Raw genomic sequence first — 19,771 nt, 5'->3', positions numbered from 1 at the left:
CAAGTTCACATTTTCCCACAATATAATCCACCTGCCAAATTTTTGCCCACTCACTTATCTTTGTCCCTTTGCAGATTCCTTAAATCCTCTTCGCAACTTATTTTCATACCTACCTTTGTATCATCAGAAAATTTAGCAACCATACATTCGGCCCCTTTATCCAAGTCATTGATATAAATTGTAAATAGTTGAGGCCCCAGCACTGATCCCTGTGGCATTCCACTTGTCACATCTTGCCAACCTGAAAATGATCCATTTATGCTTACTCTCTGTTTCCTAATAGTTAATCAATCCTCTAGAATTCGAAGTGCAGCACATCCACAGGTTCCCCTTTATCCACATTGCTTGTTACTTCCTTAAAGAACTCCAATAAATTAGCCAAACATGATTTTCCTTTCACAAAACCATGTCGACTCTGCTTGATTGCACTGAGATTTTCTAACTGCCCTATGACCTCCTTAATAATAAATTCCAGTAATTTTCCTATGACAGATGTTAAGCTAACTGGCCTGTAGTTTCCTGCTTTGTCTTTTCTCCTTTCAGAATATTGGAGTTACATTCACTATTTTTCCAATCTGATGGGGCCTTTCCAGAATCTAGGGAATTTTGGAAAATTAAAACCAAGGCATCAATATCTCAGCAGCCACTTCTTTTAAGACTCTAGGATGACGTCCATTAGGGTCTGGGGACTCATCAGCTTTTAGTTCTAATAATTTTCTTAGTACCCAGTACCCTTTCCCTGGCAATTGCAATTGTTATAAGTTCCTTCCTCCCTTTCACGTCCTGATGCACGATTATTTCCGGGATGTTGTATCCTCTACAATACAACAGATGCAAAATATCTGTTTAATTCATCCACCATTTCCTATTTCCAAATATTCAGGAAACGATTTAAATAGAGGATAAAAATATATTTTAATCAAAGTCTGGAATTCTGTATGGAAAATATTAGTACAGGTACAACGTCTCAAAACCAGCAACCTCAAGACTGAGGCCAAAGCAGATTTCAGATCTTGCCAGATTTCGGGTCAGGTGGTGCCAAGGGTTGCTTGGAATATGGGAATAGACAGGCCCCTCCAATGGCGAAGCAGATAATTAGTCCAGTGTCGCACCACACCAATGCAACACCTAGCCGAATTATCTAGGTAAGTTTATTTTTTTATTATTCAATTAAAATTGATGCATGGCGCATTCTAAAAATGTCTGGTTTTCAGACAGCTCTGGTTTTTGGACAGCTGGGTTAGAGGCACTGTATCTGCACAAGTTCTTCAAAGCAACCAACACTGAAGTGGTTATTTCTTTTGTATTTACAAAGATATACTGGTAGGATCTTGAATAAAAAATGGTTAAAGCCTCCATCCACATTAGTTATTTGAATATCAGATATTTAGCACCATATTCCCTACAGAATTAATGGTGATGTCATAATTTCTAGCAGATGCACATAAGAGCTGTATTGCCAATGAGCCAGCAACTTTGACCTTGTAATTAAATGCCCTAAGTGAAATCCTAGCTATGCAAGTCTGAGTGTTCACTTATAATGGCCACTGCATGCTTTTTTTAACTTATTGTTGATCCTGTTAATTAAAATCGTTATACTAAATATCCCAAACTTTGTGACAAACTTTGAGTTTTTTGTAATGATTAATTAATTACTGTAATAAAATTAACTGATTTGACACACTGATGCATCAGGGCACTTGTTGAAACACTCGTTTCCCCATTACTGTCTGATGAGAAAGACTTATGCATGAAATTTAGTTAAAGCTATTGAAGTGAATTTAATAAACAAAAAAAAACACACCATACAATGAGTTTTTAAGGCTGTGATTAATATGCTCTTGTGGTTTACTCTATCTTTTGGAGCAGTTTTTGGGAAATATTTGATTCAGTCAGTCTGGAACTTCATGGTTCTATACTTCATTTTGAAACAGAAATGGGCTTTCCAAAAAAAATGCAATAAAAGACGAAGTATCAGAGGTATCCAGCGATATATTCATGATTTCATTTTAATTTTCCTTTAATGCAACAACTCTACCAGTCACACATCATCAGGTAAGATGATAAGCATTTAGGTTGGTTTGAAATTGTTGTCCTCACAGTTGCAATTGAAGCCACTGGGAAATTCCATGCTGGTGATGTCATGTTTTGACCAAGCAGGGAAGGAGACCCAAGAGTCTCCATGCTAATCAGGAAACTGACGATTTGTTTAAAAATGAATCACAGTTCTCCAGAGCTAGTATTTTTTTCTATAATATTTGAGCAAAAAGGTGTTCACCTTTAAAGATACAACTTTCCGTGATACTACACAGTTTCAAATTTATTTTGCATTGTACCTTCTCTAATATGCTTCCTTTCTGCTGTTTCTCAAACTCTTCTTTCTTAACCTTGAAAGACTGGTGAAGGACTTCAAGTTTCGTAGGATCAGCTTGGAGATGAACTTCTGAACCCTTCTCATAAGCCTCCCAGGCAAACACTATCAGGAGGAAAAATATGTTAATGCAAGTGTATCACAGTTACAAAATAAAACACACAAAGAGATAAAGCCTTGAAATCTTTCAATTTCAAATGTTACAGGACTTACACTGAGTCTGTGCCATTCTGACTGTGTCACCTGTGTAACGTACAAAGTTATCCCCTGCGTAGCCAACTCTAGAATAAAAAGATGCAAGGAAATAATTATGGATAATAGCCTAGTGATGTGACATCATTAGAGAAAAAAGACCTTCCATTTATAGGGCACCTTTTATAATATCAGGACATCTCAAAACCTTTCACAAACAATGAAATGAGTTTGAAGTATAGTCACTGTTTTAATGAAGATATATTAAGTACTAATTATCGGTAACACTCTTTTTAAAAAAATGTTCGTTGTTAGACTGTCCAGCCATTCAGTTATTATTTGCTTCTGTTTTGTGAACATATTTGAGTCAATAAGATGCAAGTGATTAGATGAAAACGCTAAAGGCAAAACTTTTATTGCAGATCTACTGGCATATTTTCAATTCATAGATTCTGAGCAATAATGTTTAACACCTCTATGCACCCCAATCACGTTCCAATGGTCGTAAGTAAAAGCTGCCCTAAGTATTCATCCTTGGTCCCTCATCATCTTCACTCACAAGGTGCCCCTTGACAACATCATCCAATGACATTGTCCTTAATTCAACATACAAGCTGTTGTTATACAACTTTTATGTTTCTTCCACCTGTTATATATCAGCCTGCTTCTCTGACAATCAGTCTTGCCTCAGTGAAGTGCAGTTTAGTCCATTAAAATTTTGGGAAGACAGAAGCCATTGTCTTTGCCATGCTGCTAGAAACTTTTACAGTCTTGCCACTAATTCCATGCCTGACCCCAGCCAGTGTTTCAAGATGAACCTCAGTGTCCTATTTGACTCTAGCCTGAGTCCTATATCTTCACTACAAAGACTGGACATATCCACCTCCACACCATCACTCAACTACGCCCCATGACTCAACCCATCTCCTGAGCAGACCCTCATCCATGCCTCTGTCACCTCCAAACTCAACTATTCCAGTCTGAATCATTAGACATAGTGCCCTTTGTTGTCATCTTTTTGTACACTGCAAGCCTGCAATTTGATTCTGGTACATACTGAGGGATTATAAAATGGATATGACACAAAGGCTCTCAGTTACCTTCTACTTACAAACAACAAAGTTTCATCTGAACTGTTGTAAACATTTCAAGGAAAACATATCCCAGAAATATTTAGAATATACACAGAAGATGAATCTAGTAAGAGACTTTAGGGAAAGGGGTGCGTTTATAGATACACTGCATTTCTTTGTGGTTTGGATCCAGTGCTACTGAAGGCAATGGGAAACTTAATTAAGGAGTGCAGTAGCACAGTGATTATGTTCCTGCACTGGTAATCCAGAGACTTAAATTAATGATCCAGAGGCACAAGTTCAAATCCCACTATGGCAGTTGGAAAATTTAAATGCAATGAATTAAATAATTCTGGAATAAAAAAAATCTAGCATCAGTAATGGCAACCACCGAACTACCTGATTGTTTTAAAAGTCCATCTGGTTCACTAGAAAAGGAAATCTGCTATCCTTACCCAGTATGGCCTAAATGTGACCTAAACCAACAGCAATGTGGTCGACTCTTAATTGCCTTATGAAATTACCTAGCAAGCCTCCGAACTATATAGGGATGGACAATAAATGATGCCCTTGTGACACTCATATCCCAGGAACAAAAATGAAATCAGACTGGTGCTTTTAGCAAACTTAAAGAATGCATTCAATTTTCCAATTTCTTTTTAAAAAACAAAAGTCTAAAGTGTAAAATAGAAAAAGAATACAGTATGCATGAACTTTAAATTATAACATTTATTGCAACCGTTAGATTTCAGAATTGTGTTTTCAGTAATTTTGAGCTTCCTCAACTTGCACTGAAACATTCCTAACAGCCTTTCATTTTAAATTCAGCTGAGTACAGCCCATACTCAACACCCAGAAAGTCGTTATTCCTTTTTCAGTTATCTAAACACAGTACATTGTATTTTCCTTATTTAAAAGAAAATATGCAACAGTCTATATGTAATAAAAATATACCATGCATCTGATAAAATCCTTTTATGGATAATTATAACCAGATCTGTGCTATTGTGGCTATTATTGAGCTAACCATGCATCCACAGTTAAGTCCTCACTTAAAGCTGTTGTTGTGTTCCTGAAAATCACGACTTTATTAAATAACTTTAAGTGAATCGTAGGTTCCCATAGGAATCAATGTTAAAGCTAGAGTTAGGTTCCTTCAGACATTTCTTGCCCAGAAAAAACAATATACAAGTTGAAATACCATACCATACCATACATGTGTAGCAGCACTATGCATTCCTAGCTGAAATAACTTGCAAAATACAGTACATCACTAAATATAAAAGAAATACAATTACATTCTTAAAAAAAATACAGTACTCGCCTCAGTTCAATACTTTTAGATTGACCAGGTTCCATCTAATGGTAGAAGTTGTTTGGTGCAGGTACCAGCTAAATCCTGACTACACACAGCAACCAACTTCTGCCACTAGATGGAGTCAAGGACTTCCGTACCAGATCAGAAGCAAAGCCAAGAGTGAAGCCAGAAGTCAGGAGATGCTAAAGAGCAGACCCTGAGGACTAATATAAGGGGAGGCTGGGGGTCATCAAGGCTGGGACCATGAAGGAGGAGGACTGAGGGCAAGGGTGATAGCACTATGGGAAAAGTCATGTGAACAGACAGACCACAGAAGACAAAGTCTGTGGTAAACAGAGTTAAAATGAAACTGGCAACATTAAATAGATATACTGGTACTACTTTATTAACAATGTCGAAGTGAAACAATGTTAAGTCAGTTGACATTAAGTAAGGACTTAATATCCCAAGACTTACTCATCTGGGTTTCTGCCGGTGTTGGAATAGGGATTCTCCCTCATGGCTCTCGTTTTCGGATCATAATATGCTGAATTTGGATCCAAGTTCCTGAGGTACTGAGAAAAGCAAAAAAATAAATTACATAATGAGAAGTGCACAAACACAAGACTGCTTTTTTTTGCATTTAAAATATCATCTGTAGAACAGAAGTGAGCAGTATATCAAATCACAATCTACAACTCTCAGATTCAGTGATAATTTATGAGGGTTCCTATTATGTTCTATTTTGTTGAACTAATTAATCCCCTCAGTGGCTGAATGCATTTTTTCAAAAAGGCAACCATGTATAGATCTTTTCAAAAATCTATTTCTTTATAATAGATTTAGGAAGCTTGCTGACACAACATCACAGCTCACAAGAAAATAATAAGCATTCATACACTAAACACAATCTTTTCGAGTTGTCTTGATTCTTCACTTGATAAAGTACATTTTTCTGTATGACACCAAGCTAGATGGAGCAAGGTAGGTTACAAGTTCAACTGGCCTGGAATTATGCTGAGATAGTTGACCTTGCCAAGGTTGGCTGTAGGATCAGAATTGATCTGAAGTGTCTTAACTTTGGAGAGGGGAAACAAAGCAAAGAAAGAAAAAAAAAGCTGTAATTTCAATTCCCTGCTGTAACAATGGGTGTGGAGGATCTCAGTCAAATAGCTTCAAACCACTCCTGCATATGCCCATATTTAAAGAATAACCACTTGGTGGAGGGTACCAGAAGACTATCAGCATCTGCAGAACCACGCCCCACAAAAATTTACCATAGAACAGAATTTACCATAGAACAGTCTGCCCAGTTTTCAAAATACAAAATTTGTCATGTAACACACGTAGATTTTTTTCTCATATATAATAGGAAATGCAGAGAATCAAAGAAAAAACTTGGAGCAGTATTACTTGCAGAATAAAATAAAATTGTAATCTTGCAGCTTTTTTTGTTCTGGTCCAGGATGCAAATGCAATTCTCAAAGGGATAATTTACATTTCAAACTATGGTTTTAAGACAATTTTACTAGTTGATTTGGGAGATTTTGCTTTAAATAGTGCAGAAACAATGCTTTTGAATACTACTGGAATGCAAATTATCCTAAGTAGCTTACAAGGGCGTCCTAACGACAAGCTGAAAAACACCATTTGTTGGAACCAGTCACATTGCAAGCCCACTCTATTGACTACTGAACATATGTTTTGCAAAGAAATAAAAAAAGGGCCAAAAAAGTACTTAGAAGGATATATAAACACTTTCAAATCTGATACATGGTTAAATTAGCAGCTGCCACACAATCAGGACATCACACATCTCCAAATACTGAAAATTTCAAAGTCTACATCCTGGAAGCATAAACATGTTGCAGCAATTCTACCTCAAGTACTGTCACCAACAGTAAATGTTACTGAGTAGCAGGAAGCTCAGAAAATATGGTGCTTAAAACTAAGCATAAGTAATACTTCCATACTTTTGCAATGTCCTCACGAATGCGAAGATTTCTGACTGTAATTCTTCGCTTGGAGTCAAAATTTTGTCCAGGCATATCAATGTCATCAGCATACTTATCTTCATCCTCATCTTCACTGTTGTCCTTCTCCTGAAATAATGACAATTATAAAGCTCAACGATATACTATATCTACATTAGAAAACAAAATACATAACATTTTCTCCTGTGCTGTACCATTCTATGGTTCTACTTATGCCAAAAGTTTTACTTATGAAGAGCAAAACACCCCTTTATCCAATCACTGGTATCACAGGTCATTTACAGAGAATTTATTTATTAAGTATATGCAAATCCCCGAAGCCAAGTGATAGCCTCTTCATTTGCTGGGTTTAAGGTCATTAGGGACACTCCTCGGTAATGTGCAGCTATGTTTGTTTCTTTCCACAAGTGCATAAGGGGCTTGTACTGAGGCCCCAGTGGTGGAGGTTGGTTGCACAGGGGCCCTGGTCTATCCTGAACCTATTTAGCAAGGACCACAGTTACCGAGTTACAGAACAAGTGCATTAATTAATTCAGCAATTGAATATAATTTTTTAAAATCTTTATTTAATATAAATAAATGCTATAACTTATGTAGCATGTTTTTCTGATGATTCTGTGAGAAAATGCGTGGGAATGGGACATAGGAAGATCTAACATTCAATTGCTGGTCCAACTCAGCAGGAAGCAGAATTGGGAGTGCTGCAACAGGGTTGGATGGAAGAACAACTCAAGTCATCCTTCTGGTTGCTATCTAGTGCCTCAGTGTACAGCAGATGAGGACTGCACTGGGCTGGAGCAGAACATGAGCATCATTGTTGAATGGCCCTCCAAGTGGTTGGGCTCCTTCATCAGAAATAAAGCATGCCTGTGAGCACGTGTGAAACTATACCCCAGCAAAGTCAAGAATGGAGAGTCAAATGAAGAAACTGGGTGGGGGGTATGCCTTGGGTGAGGAGAATTATATCTAACGTTAATTGTAAACAGAAGCACTTCATAAACTTCCTCTAAGTGGAACTAGAAAGATTCAGTGATGAGAAAAATGCTCCATTTAATTATTTACATACCGCTGAGTTATGATCCTCTTCTCCACGCTGACGTCTTGAAGAGTTCTGCGGTAATAAAAAATAGATAGATCAACTATGCAGATTAAGCATGGCCAAACAAAAATTAGAACAGTAATGCTAGATTTATATCCACTGTGTAATTGTCTTAGTTTTAAGACATCGACCAGAATAAAGTTTCTGTTTATTCTGAGAGTCTTTAACAAGACTACTCAGTTGCATTTCATGTTGAAATGTTGCTTTTGTCATGTAATTTTTTTTTTAATGCGCTCCACAGTTGGTCTCACAGCTACTCCGCCAATTATTATATTCCACCTAGTGTGCACAAATTTTTGTTACCTGGGGGCTTTCATTTGAAATAGATGTCCAATAGAAATAGTTATGTGAATTTTTTCAGTATCTTTGCATAAACAAGATTAAAAGTTTTGTCTAGATTGATTGTCTATTTAAAGTTTTCCTTTGGATGGATGTTAAAACCGACCAAATGAGTAACAGGTCAGGAAATACGAAAATACATTGCTATATTTTACCCAACCTAATTTATCTACATCTTCAAAATACAAGCCTCGATTCCTGACCAAATACTGTAAAAGCATTACAAATGCCTAAAACATTTCTCTGTTAGATGCAAATATGCATCATGCAGGGATAGAAAAACTTACAGCCTGCAGAAGCCCAATAAGACAATTGTATGGAAAATTCACAGGAAAAGGATAAAATTTACTAGATATCGCTCAGCTTCAAAGCATACGGACTACATCACCTAAAATAAGCCACTGATCTTTCTCACTTGTTGTGAATCCTGAAATTATCTCAAAGAGGAATTTTGGAAATAGTTGAAACTTATTGTCACATCACACAACATATAGGCTCTTCATTATCGAGGCCTCACAAGAAACATGGGCTAGACCATGATCACCACCAAAGGAAGAGCTTTTTCTACTTGCAGCTTTTCAACTTTTGAATGAAGCCAAGATAGTACTTACTCAAAGCCTGTGGAGGTAATCACTGAGTGTTACATTCTATTCAATTGCTAGGAAATTAGTCACAGATTAACAAGGTTTTGGTGCCAAAAATTTCCAATTATGTAGATTCAATGGATGCATTTCAGAAAGTTAGAATGTTTTAATGATCTGAATAATTAATTAAAGCTTGGAGGCAAGTGTGGTACAATCAGAAACACTTGAGCAGTATTTCTTTTCATCTTTATAATTACTTTAAGCAGGGACTTAAAAAGTAAATGGTAGCTTCCTTGATCAAAAAAGGAAAAGGCATCTGATTTCACAGCACCGGGGACATGAGTTTGGAACAAAATAGCTGAGGTTTTATGTAATGCAGAGTGCAGCAAGCTGCTCGTTGGCACCACCATTTTTAAATTAGCAGCTGACAGGCAATTCCTGCCAATTAAGAAATTGAATTTTCCACTCTCCAAAACTCAGCAATAAGCTTAATTTTGAGTTTAATCATGCCCTGGTGTGCTAACTTTAAAATGTCCTTGAAGAGAGTCCTGGCTTTTAGGACCTCACCTACTGACTTCTTTTGTACCTAGAAACAACAATAGGCTAAAGTTGTATTACAAAACTGCATGAGTTTTAGGTCTTGAAAAGAATCCTTTACTCTCTTTAAGTAATGTTTTTGCTTCAATTTGCCTGCAGTCTATATATAATGAATTTCTACTTCACATTAAAAAAATATGATCATAATATGTTTTAATTGAAACTGAAAAGTATTTATATGGAGCTCCTTTCATGGGTGTTCATCTATGACATTTTCCAACTGATGCTAAAATAAGTTCTGACCTCCCTCAACCCCCTCTGACCACCTGACTCTCCCATCCATCTGACTCCCACCTCCAACCCTGCCCCGGACTACCCTCCCGATACCCCAACTACCTCCCACTCCGCCTGATCACCCGAGACCCCACCCAACCCCCCGCCTACTCCCTCACCAAGTTACCTTCTCTCCTGTCAAAGTAGCTGGGGCCTTTAAACTTACTGGTTTACAGCAGCTAGTGCCATAAAAAGGGGGCATGACTTCACTTCCCGCAGCAGTCCTGCACTGCACAGAGGGGCTCCAAGAGCAGCTATGCTGCACATCTCTCAGCAGGCCCAGGTTGGAAGTCTGGGTGAGAAATCTGCAACTCCAATCTCGGATAAGTAAAAAGAAGCAGAGTGACAATCTGATAGTGATTGTCACTCCACGGAAGTTTCGGTTCTGTAACTTGTTAGATCCGAGAATGCCCATTCTTCAGGTGAAAAGGTCAGAAAATGGGATGGAGATTCATTTTAATGATCGCTGTTCTATGCTGTTCCAGGATTCTCAGAGCTTTGCCAGAGGGGTGGAGCAAGATGTGCATTTTTGATAGGCACAGGCCCTAATTATGGATGAATTGCAGCCTCTGATGAGCTTGTACTAGGAATTCCCACAAACTGGATGGTCTAAGGGCCAAGACATTAAGCTGAAAGCAGCCCAAAACTAAAGCTTAAACATTTTTGAAAGTGTACCAGCTGAGGCTCTCTGAATGCAACTCTTTAGTACAGGCCACGAGGCTCCAAGACAGGGTTCTCAGGCCTTAGCGGTGCTGAACTTTCCTCCTCCTTTTGTCAGTGTAAGGTCTTGTCAACTGCCTGAGCCAGGAGTCCCCAAGGGTACTGAAATGCTCCAAGGCTCTTTTACATTTGCTGCAACAAAGTCTTTTTCAGGATCAACCACTGAAAGACAGACTTGCAGAAAGCTATTCTGTTTCATTTAATGCCTTGTCTCATCAGATGTCTTAACAAGAAACATTCTCTTCCTTTCAGGTGTTAAGGAACACAAGAACACAAGGTCTGTGCTCAGCAAAGGATTTAGTTTTATCCCCTTACACCCCCTCAATGAATTTCAGGCTTGGCACAACGTTGAACTCTTCTTCCATCGCCTTTGCCTCCATACTAAATTATTTGGGCAGGAGCCCTCCCCCGCCGCCAGCAGACCCTTTCACCTGCCTCCAATACTCTCCCACCAGCTGGACCCCTCCCTTTGGCCTCTTACCTGCTCTTGATCTTTTCATTGAGAAATGTCAGCATGATACCAGCCATCTTAATTTCTTTGCTCCAACCTGACTCCCTTTGAACTTGCTGCACTCCATCTTCTCAGATCTAACCCTGACTTTGTTATCAAACCTGTTGACAATGGTATTGTTGTTGTCTGGAATACTGACCGCTATCTTGCAAAGGCTGAGCGCCAACTCGCAGACAATTCTTCCTATCTCCTCCTGGGCCATGACCCCACCACCAAACATCAAGCCATTGATTCCAGAATTGTCACTGACCTCATTCTGGAGATCTTCCCTTCACAGCATCCCACCTTATACTCTCCCAATCCCAAACAGCCCACTTCTACCTCCTTCCCAAAATCCATAAACAGGACTGCTCTGGTAAACCCATAGTTTCAGCCTTTTCCTGCCTAATGAACTTATTTCTTCCCATCTTGACTATTTTTTTCTCCCCTTTTCCAGCCTCTTCCCACCTATATTAGTGTTTCTTCTGACGCCCTACATCAATTCAACAATTACCAGTTTTATGGCCCGAATCACCACCTTTTTACTATGATGTCCACTCCCTCTACACTCCATCCCCCACCAGGATGGTCAGAGGGCTCTCTGCTTCTTCCTTGAACAATAAGCCCGAACAATCCCCATCCATCAATACCCTCCTCTGCCTGGCTGAACTTGTTCTCTCTTTAACCTTTTCTCACTTCCTCCAAATAAAAGGTGTTGCTATGGATACCTGTGTGGACCCTAGTTATGCCTGTCTTTTTGTAGGTTATGTGGAACATTCCTTGTTCCAGTCCTACTCAAGCCCCCTCCCACAACTCTTTTTCCAGTACATCGATGACTGTATTGTGCTGCTCTCATCTGAAACTGGAAAAATTCATCAATTTTGTTTTCAATTTCCACTCTTCTCTCACCTTCACATGGTCCATCTCCAATACTTCCTTTCCTGACTTCTCCGTCTCAATTTCTGGGAACCTGGCTACTAATATTCAGTACAAGCCCACCAACTCCCACAGCTACCTCGACTACACTTCCTCATACCCTTCTTTCTGTAAGGATTCCAATCCATTCTTCCAGTTTCTCTGTCCCCGTCACATCTGTTTTGATGGTGCTACTTTCTACAATGATACTTTCGACGTCTTCCTTTTCGCTCAACTTAGGATTTCTCCCCCCTACTCTGGACCCATGTTTTGCTCTTTACTACAGCCATTACCCCTCCCTTTGCCTTTTGTTCCATGACATCTTTGGTATTTACTTCCCACCGCCACCCCCACTCTCCACCTATCCCTGACCTTCTCTTTTGTTCCACCTGACACCCCCCCTTTATCAACAGCATAAAATCCATCACATTTCTACTTCTTGAGTTCCGAAGAGGAGTCCTATTGGATTAGAAAGGTTAACTCTATTTCTCTCTCCACTGATGCTGCCTGACCTGCTGAGCTTTTCAGCACTTTGTTTTTATTTCAGATCGCCAGCATCTGTAATATTTTGCTTTTAAGAAAGCTATTCAAATCTGTTCCAGGAGCAGAACCCAACTAAAAGCTCACAATGTTCCTAAAAACATTGGGCTTCCAAAATGATATTTCAAGGTCCTGTATGAAATAATGTTCATCAGTTTTACCATACAATCTTGGAGCCACAAAAAAGTGATTCAACAATAGGTGCTTTACAAAGCTAGATGTGACCTTTTGTCAGAATACTGACAAGCCCTGCTCCGCATATGACCCAGATTACAGGTCAATGAGGGATACCTGGGTTAGTTGTTAAGTGCAGAGTAGAGAAAAAAAATACTAAATTTTCCAACATTCTATATTCTGTTCCAAAAATCTGTCTACAGTTTCAGTCCAGTCTTGAAGCTAGCACACTCACAGCTTTAAATACTATTACAGATATGGTGTAACATCGTGGTCACTATACTCACCACATAGTCCACTAACTTCCCAGATGCCAGCTCTTCCTGTAGTTTCTGAGCTTTCAGAGTTCTCTTGGCCTAAAAGAGATTTGACATAATTTAAATAATCCTGACAGAGCACTTCAATTTGAGTCTAATGTGTCTTGCAGGCTACTCAGTGTTTGCTTTTTTTGGTACTTACTTGCTGATATTTATTTTAATTATTACACATCTGCAAAGCACTTTGGAATTTTTCTACATTAAAAGGCACTATATAAATACAATTTTTTTTGAAGAGCAAGTTTTCAGTCACTTCAGTTTGATGCATACAAGAATGCATCCAAGATCAAACCCAACATTCACAACTATTTACATCTTTGTGTGATCTATAAGCACTTTGTTTGACTGACTGAATGATAGTGTTGTGCCCTGTTGACAAACTTATCCTCAGTTAGAGTAAACAAGGTACTAAATCCCATTAGCCAATCAGATTTACTGATAATTATTCTAAAAAAGAAAAAAATCAACTCTCATTAAATCCTGCAAGATCTCATATATAATTTGGACCACTGCTTGAAGTACTGGTAATATGATGAATTATTCAACCTCTGCTATTAGATTTCTTTTTACTTCAATAAAAATTATATCAGCTTAGGGTAATTGGTGATCCATTAAGATATTAGGTCTCAAAGACTAAGTGATCTCTCCAGGAAGAAGTCACAGCCATTCACAAGGCAATCTGTCCATTTTAAACTATCTTGCTAGTGTGACTTATTACACATTTGAGATGTTTACCTATTTGGAGTTATAGTTAAATTCTAAAAAAAAAGCCAAGAAAAATCATAAAAACAAAATCCTGGAGGTGCTCCAATTGCAGTACGAGAATGGTTTAAATGCTTAGATGCAAGCCAAGGTTTTGTTCTACAACAGAAAGTGCTTTTGGCTCCATTTATAGGACATAAAACATAGTTTTTCAGTTTTATGAGCAGCTCACTTCAACAAATCAAAAGAGAGGATCTTTTGTATGAGTGGGTGTGGATGTTTGTGGTGATGGGGGGGGGCACAGGCGTGGTCAGTGCCTTTTTTTAGTGTTTTATTGTACAGTAAGTCACACTAGCTAGCTAATCAAAATGGACAGATTGTCTTGTGAATGACTGTAACTTCTGTCCTGGAGAGGTCACTTAATCCAGTTGAGTCCTAATATCTTAAAGGACCACCAATTATTCCCAAATTCATAGATTTCTTTTTATTTCAATCAAAGTTAGGTAAGGATTTCAAAGGTGAAATTAAATTTAATTAATTGGCCCAGATTTTGTGTTCAGTGGCAAATGAACGGCATTTGCCGTTCATTATACCTGCCCCCACCTCCATATTGTGGGTTTTTGCAGTGTGCCGTACAGTTAGCTATTACAGTGAAAAGAGAGTGGTGCCCGTCACAGGGAGCTGTGTGTGAATAGGGCAGGCAACAGTGAGTCTTAACCAATCAAGTTGGAGAATCCTGACTGAGAAAGGCAGAGTCCAAGCCAGGAAGCGTAAGTTAGAATATTTCATTAAAAGTCAAATCACGTTTGAAAGCAAAACAAGGGAGGTAAAGATGAGGTTAATAGAAGGACACAAAAGGAACAGAAACAAAAAGTTTCAAAAGTATTTATAAAAATCTGCAATAATTAAAATCTAAAGAAATGAGACTCCCTGCTTTACAAGGTAATTTTTCTGTGAGAGAGCTTGTTTGGCAGTAATTAAGACTAACCACACTTAAATGGGCAAGCCCTAACTTTGCCATGTTTAGTGCGTATCTAGTGGGTAAGTACCCACCCCTCATGTGCTTGAATGCCTTGTCACTTGAGATAGCGTTGGAGCTAAGCTTCTAGACGAACAGAGCAACTCAGACAGCAATTTTCTGACTTCTGTGCGTGTGGACCCAGAAGTTGCTGTCCAATTTACTCCTTAATACTGATGAGCTTCACCGTTACTTCTACCACAAAATTCAGGCCAATGTACCATGAGGTAGTAGCCTGGATGACTTAAATTTTCCCCACCCATCACCAAAAAGAGAAAGTAATTGAAGCTAGAATGCTGAGAAAACATAATAAACACATGAGTATGAATGATTATTTCACTGAGCTGGTTCTTTCTAAATTTGTTGCTTTGCCGATTCTCTTCCCACTCTTCATAATATAATATTGAGCTTTGGACTGTAGGTTATCTTTCCATATTAAATAAGGATGATAACTTACAAGCTTCCATAATTTCTTTAAATTGATCTTTTCAAAATTACTGAAGCCATCCATAATTTCCTTAAATTAAACAATACTTCCCAAAATAACCCAGAATTTAAAATAAAGAGTGCCCCCAGATCTCTTTAATTCCTGATGTTGCTATACAACAACCTGTAGTCGGTCACACTCTCAGAGATGACTGAACTAAAAAAAATAGCAAATTAACGTCATATACAATATTTTCGAAAACTCTATTTTAGAATTAAACAAAGAGAACATTGCGGCAGCACAGTTTAAACAAAACAAGAGACCTGGATGGATAAAAATAAGTTGCTCACTACCAGGTGCAACATGCATGTCTATAATACTCACTACAACAAACTAATTGGTAGCTCTGTAACTAACCATTTTTAAAAAGAAAGATTACAGTTCTAAGCCATTGAAATGCCTCCTTACACATTTACTCTTCCACTGGGCTAAACAGAGATATTCTATCACATACCAAATCTACTTTTGAATATTCCTCCACAATCCTCATATGATCCTCCGAATCATAACCATTCCAACGATCGCGCTTTCCATCATAGTCAAATGAAAATGTTGGCTGCATGTGTTCATCTGGAGCAATGTTGACACCTGTAAACTTTGCCCCCACCTTTCTAGGTCTCTACTCAAAAAACACATGAAACATCAATGAGAACACAGTACAAAATGCAGCTTAAGGAAAGCATCTGCAAGTATGTAATATAAAGTTCTCTACACCATTATTCTAACAAGTCATCCAAATTGGTAGCAAATATTTATATTTTCATTTTGTTCTTTTCTACCAATTCCCGTCATGAAAAACCTTTATTTCAGATCTTCACATTAACTCTATAAGGCCCAGTGAAAATCTTGGAGAGGGTATCTAGACCTGATAGAGCCTGCTGGGAGGCACCTAAGCTAGAAAATTCAATTTGGTCCAACACTCTTGTGTGTAGTTAAAAATTAGTTGCAGGGGTCAAAGAGGTGGGTAGAAACGAGAGGGGAGTAGAAAGCATAAAAGAAGTTTTTTTTTAAAAGTCTGTACCTAGTTATGGAGTGTATTTGCCTTGAACTTACACTGAGCAATGTAATATCTCACTTCACATTTGCAACCACACTGATGCCAAGTACTTCTTGGAGAGCTTTGATTTGTTTTAATCACTGACAGCTTTAGATTAGCCAGATAGCCTGGGAGTTAATCTAAGACTGCTAGAGAAAGAGGATTCCCTAGAGGGTCAAGAACAATATCGACTTGGTAAGCATTAAGAAACATCAGAGGTACCATTACACTACTGGCTGCATTCTGTAGGCCACCAATTTGTGGCAAAGATATAGAGGAGCAAATCTGCAAGGAAATTGTAAAATCTATAGAGTAGTGATAATGAGGGACTTTAATTACCTTAATATAGACTGGGGTAGCAATACCGTAAAGGGCAGAGAGTGGAAAGGATGTTTGATGTGCATTCAGAAGAATTTTCTTGATCAGTACATTTCTGGCCCTACAAGGAAGGAGGCATTACAGGATCTGCTTCTATGGAATGAGGTGGGTGAAGTGAATCAAGCATCAGTAAGGGTTCATTTAGGGAACAGTGATCATTGTATCATAAGATTCAGGTTAGCAATGGAAAGGACAAGGAACAAACTAGAGTAAAAAATAATTAATTGGAGGAGGAGCAGCAATTTCAGTGGGGTGAGGTGGAGGGAGAACAGATCTGGCCCAGGTAAATTGGAATCAAAGATTTGCAGGCAAAATTGTAACAGAACAATGGCTGCCTTTAGAGAGATGGTTTGGGTACAGTGAGATGCATTCCTGAGGGGGAAAAGGTAAGCCAAACAAAGCTAGAATTCCCTGGATGATGAAAGAGATAAAGAGTAGGAGGAAGCAGAAAAAGGGCGTGTATGACAAATGTAAGGTTGATTATACAAGTGAGAACCAGGCTGATTTCAGAAAGTTCAGAGGTGAAGTGAAAAATGAAATAAGAGAGGCAAAGAGAGAGAAAGAGAAGACACCGGCACCTAACATAAAAGGAATCCAGGAGTCTTCTATAAGCATATAAGTAGTACAAGATGAATATGTAATTTCATAATTCATATGTTGTAGGAATATAGCTTGTAGTTTGAGAAATTGAAACTCTGGAATTCTAAAGTTGCCAGATCACCCAAAGTATTTAGACAAAAAAGAACCTTCCTTGTGTACGTAATAAGGTCAGAGTTAGACATGTGAATATGTTGAACATTGGGTAACCCCTTTCTGAGTCTTGGTAGAGACAAGATGTCTACAGTCGACTTCATAAGAAATATAAATTATTCATGTGGGTCCCAGACCAAAGAAAGATTTGAATGCAAAGGGTAAACAAGGGAAGATCTTAAAGTATCCATATACTTTTCAGGTCAAAGGACAGATTTAAAATGAGGTAATTAGTTCAAATCTCTAACTGCTGCAACCCAGGTGTGCCACATTGCTACAAGATCGATTGCAGGAAGGCAGTCTTTTGTTTTGGGTCTGTGTGTTTTCTCACAGAGACAGTTAATCAGCTTGGAAGACTGAGAAGTCAGTGGTGTAACTGCTGGCAGCCAGAACAAGGGACATAGAGACCATTGGGAGTCAGAGATGTTCCTGATGTAGAGTCGCTAAGCAGGAATTGTGAGTGGGGCCCATGTTCAGAATGAAAAGTCCATCTACATGAGGAATTAAAATGATCAGATCTGCCTGGGAAGCTAGTGGAAGAGATCAGTAGTGGAATCCCCACAGAGAGAAAGGGAATGTGCTCTGGAAGGCTACGTGCAAGCCTAGGAAACTGAGGAGAATTAAAGTGAATTCCTAAGAGCTGTGGTACACCTTGGTTTGGGCTCACGAGGAACGAAGGAGCCTTAAAGATTCTATAATGTTTATGGGAGCTCCCAGGTAGAAATAAAATAGAACTGGGAGTGTTCTATAGAGATTTTCGGACTCAGTTAATAAGGGTTTACGAAACAAAGTTACAAATCCTTGCTTAATTCTTGTACAGTAAAAGTTTTTGTTTAAAACTGAAATCTTGTGGTGTGATTCTTTCAATTAAAAACTGAAGGTTGAATTTTTCATTCAAAAAAGTTAATGGTCTCCCTCGAGATTATAACAAAGGGTAGTAAGATTAGGGGTGGGAACAAATCAGGGGCCAAAAAAGGATTGACACATGAAAGCAGTCAGCTTGGCTGAGATACTAAATGAGTATTTTGCATCTGCCTTTACCAAGGAAGATGCTGAAGTCAGTGAAACAGGAGGTAGTTGAGACACTGGATGGGCTAAAATTGATAGAGGTATTAGAAAGGCTAGCTGTATTTAGAAGTTATTAAGTCACCAGGAGTGGATGGATGCATCCAAGGATACTGTGGGAAGTACGGGAGGAAATTGCAGAGGCACTCACCATAATTTCCAATCCACCTTAGAGGCCAGGGTAGTGCCAGAGAACTGGAGAATTGCAAATGTTACATTCTTGTTCAAAAAGGGTGAAAAGATAAACCCAGCAACTACAGGCAATTTAACCGTGAAGGTGGGAAAGCTTTAAGAAACAATAATCTGGGACAAAATTAATAGTCACTTGGAAAAGTGTGGATTAATAAAGGAAAGCCAACACAAATTTGTTAAAAGCAAATATATTTCACAGACTTGATTGAGTTTTTTTGATGAGGTAACAGAGATGGTTGATGTGGTGTACATGGACTGGCAAAAAGTTGAAGCTCATGGAACAAAAGGAACAGTGGCAGCATTGATACAAAATTGGCTGAGTGACAGGAAATGAGTAGTGATAAATAGATGGCTTTCGGACTGGAGGAAGGCAATAGAGGGGTTCTTCAGGGGCCAGTACTAGGTTCACTGCTTTTATCCATATTAATGATTTATACTTTATTTTGTTCATTCAAGGGATGTGGGCATCGCTGGCTGGGCCAGCATTTATTGCCCATTCCTAATTGCCCTTGAGAAGGTGATGGTGAGCTGCCTTCTTGAACCGCTACAGTGCATGCGCTGTAGGTACACCCACAGTGCTATTAGGGAGGGAATTCCAGGATTTAGACCCAGTGACAGTGAAGGAACGACAATATATTTCTGAGTCAGGATGGTGAGTGGTTTGGAGGGGAATTTCCAGGTGATGGTGTTCCCATGTATCTGCTGCACTTGTCCTTCTAGATGGTGGTGGTCATGGGTTTGGAAGTGCTGTCTAAGGTGAGCTTCTGCAGTGCATCTTGTAGATGATTGACACTGCTGCTACTGTGCGTCGACAGTGGAGGGAGTGAATGTTTGTGGATAGGGTGCTAATCAAGCGGACTGCTTTGTCTTGTGTGGTGTCAGGGTCTACAGGGAGGGTGTACAGGGTATAATTTCAAAATTTGGAGATGATACAAAACTTGGAAGTATTGAGGAGGATAAAGGTTAAGACTTCAAGAAGACAAAGGGCAGACTGGTGGAATGCACAGGTACCTGGCAGATTAAATTTAATGCAGAGAAGTGTGAAGTGACACATTTTGGTAGCAAGAATGAGGACAGTATAAAATAGAGGGTGCAGGAACGGAGGCCTGGTAGTATATGTGCACAAATTGATGAAGGTGGCATAGTTGGTTGAGAAACTGGTTAAAAA

General features: G+C 38.8%; 1 protein-coding gene across 3 annotated transcripts in view; it reads right to left on the bottom strand.

The window, feature by feature from the left end:
* The window catches only part of slu7 (SLU7 homolog, splicing factor), a 49,407-nt gene that overhangs the window by 10,716 nt on the left and 18,920 nt on the right, over nucleotides 1-19,771 (bottom strand). For all 3 annotated transcript variants that reach the window (XM_078550602.1, XM_078550601.1, XM_078550600.1), the window contains 7 exons: nucleotides 15,637-15,801; nucleotides 12,946-13,014; nucleotides 7,994-8,038; nucleotides 6,907-7,035; nucleotides 5,411-5,508; nucleotides 2,585-2,652; nucleotides 2,337-2,476 (listed from right to left, as the gene is read on the bottom strand). In XM_078550602.1, the coding sequence (XP_078406728.1) occupies nucleotides 2,337-2,476; nucleotides 2,585-2,652; nucleotides 5,411-5,508; nucleotides 6,907-7,035; nucleotides 7,994-8,038; nucleotides 12,946-13,014; nucleotides 15,637-15,801 (714 nt within the window). The remainder of the gene's footprint in view (nucleotides 1-2,336; nucleotides 2,477-2,584; nucleotides 2,653-5,410; nucleotides 5,509-6,906; nucleotides 7,036-7,993; nucleotides 8,039-12,945; nucleotides 13,015-15,636; nucleotides 15,802-19,771) is intronic.

The sequence above is a fragment of the Cetorhinus maximus genome, chromosome 10 (genome assembly GCF_964194155.1).
Source record: "Cetorhinus maximus chromosome 10, sCetMax3.hap1.1, whole genome shotgun sequence".
Lineage (NCBI taxonomy): Eukaryota > Metazoa > Chordata > Chondrichthyes > Lamniformes > Cetorhinidae > Cetorhinus > Cetorhinus maximus.
The sequence above is the reverse complement of the archived record's forward strand: the minus strand, read 5'-3'. Positions and strand labels throughout refer to the sequence as shown.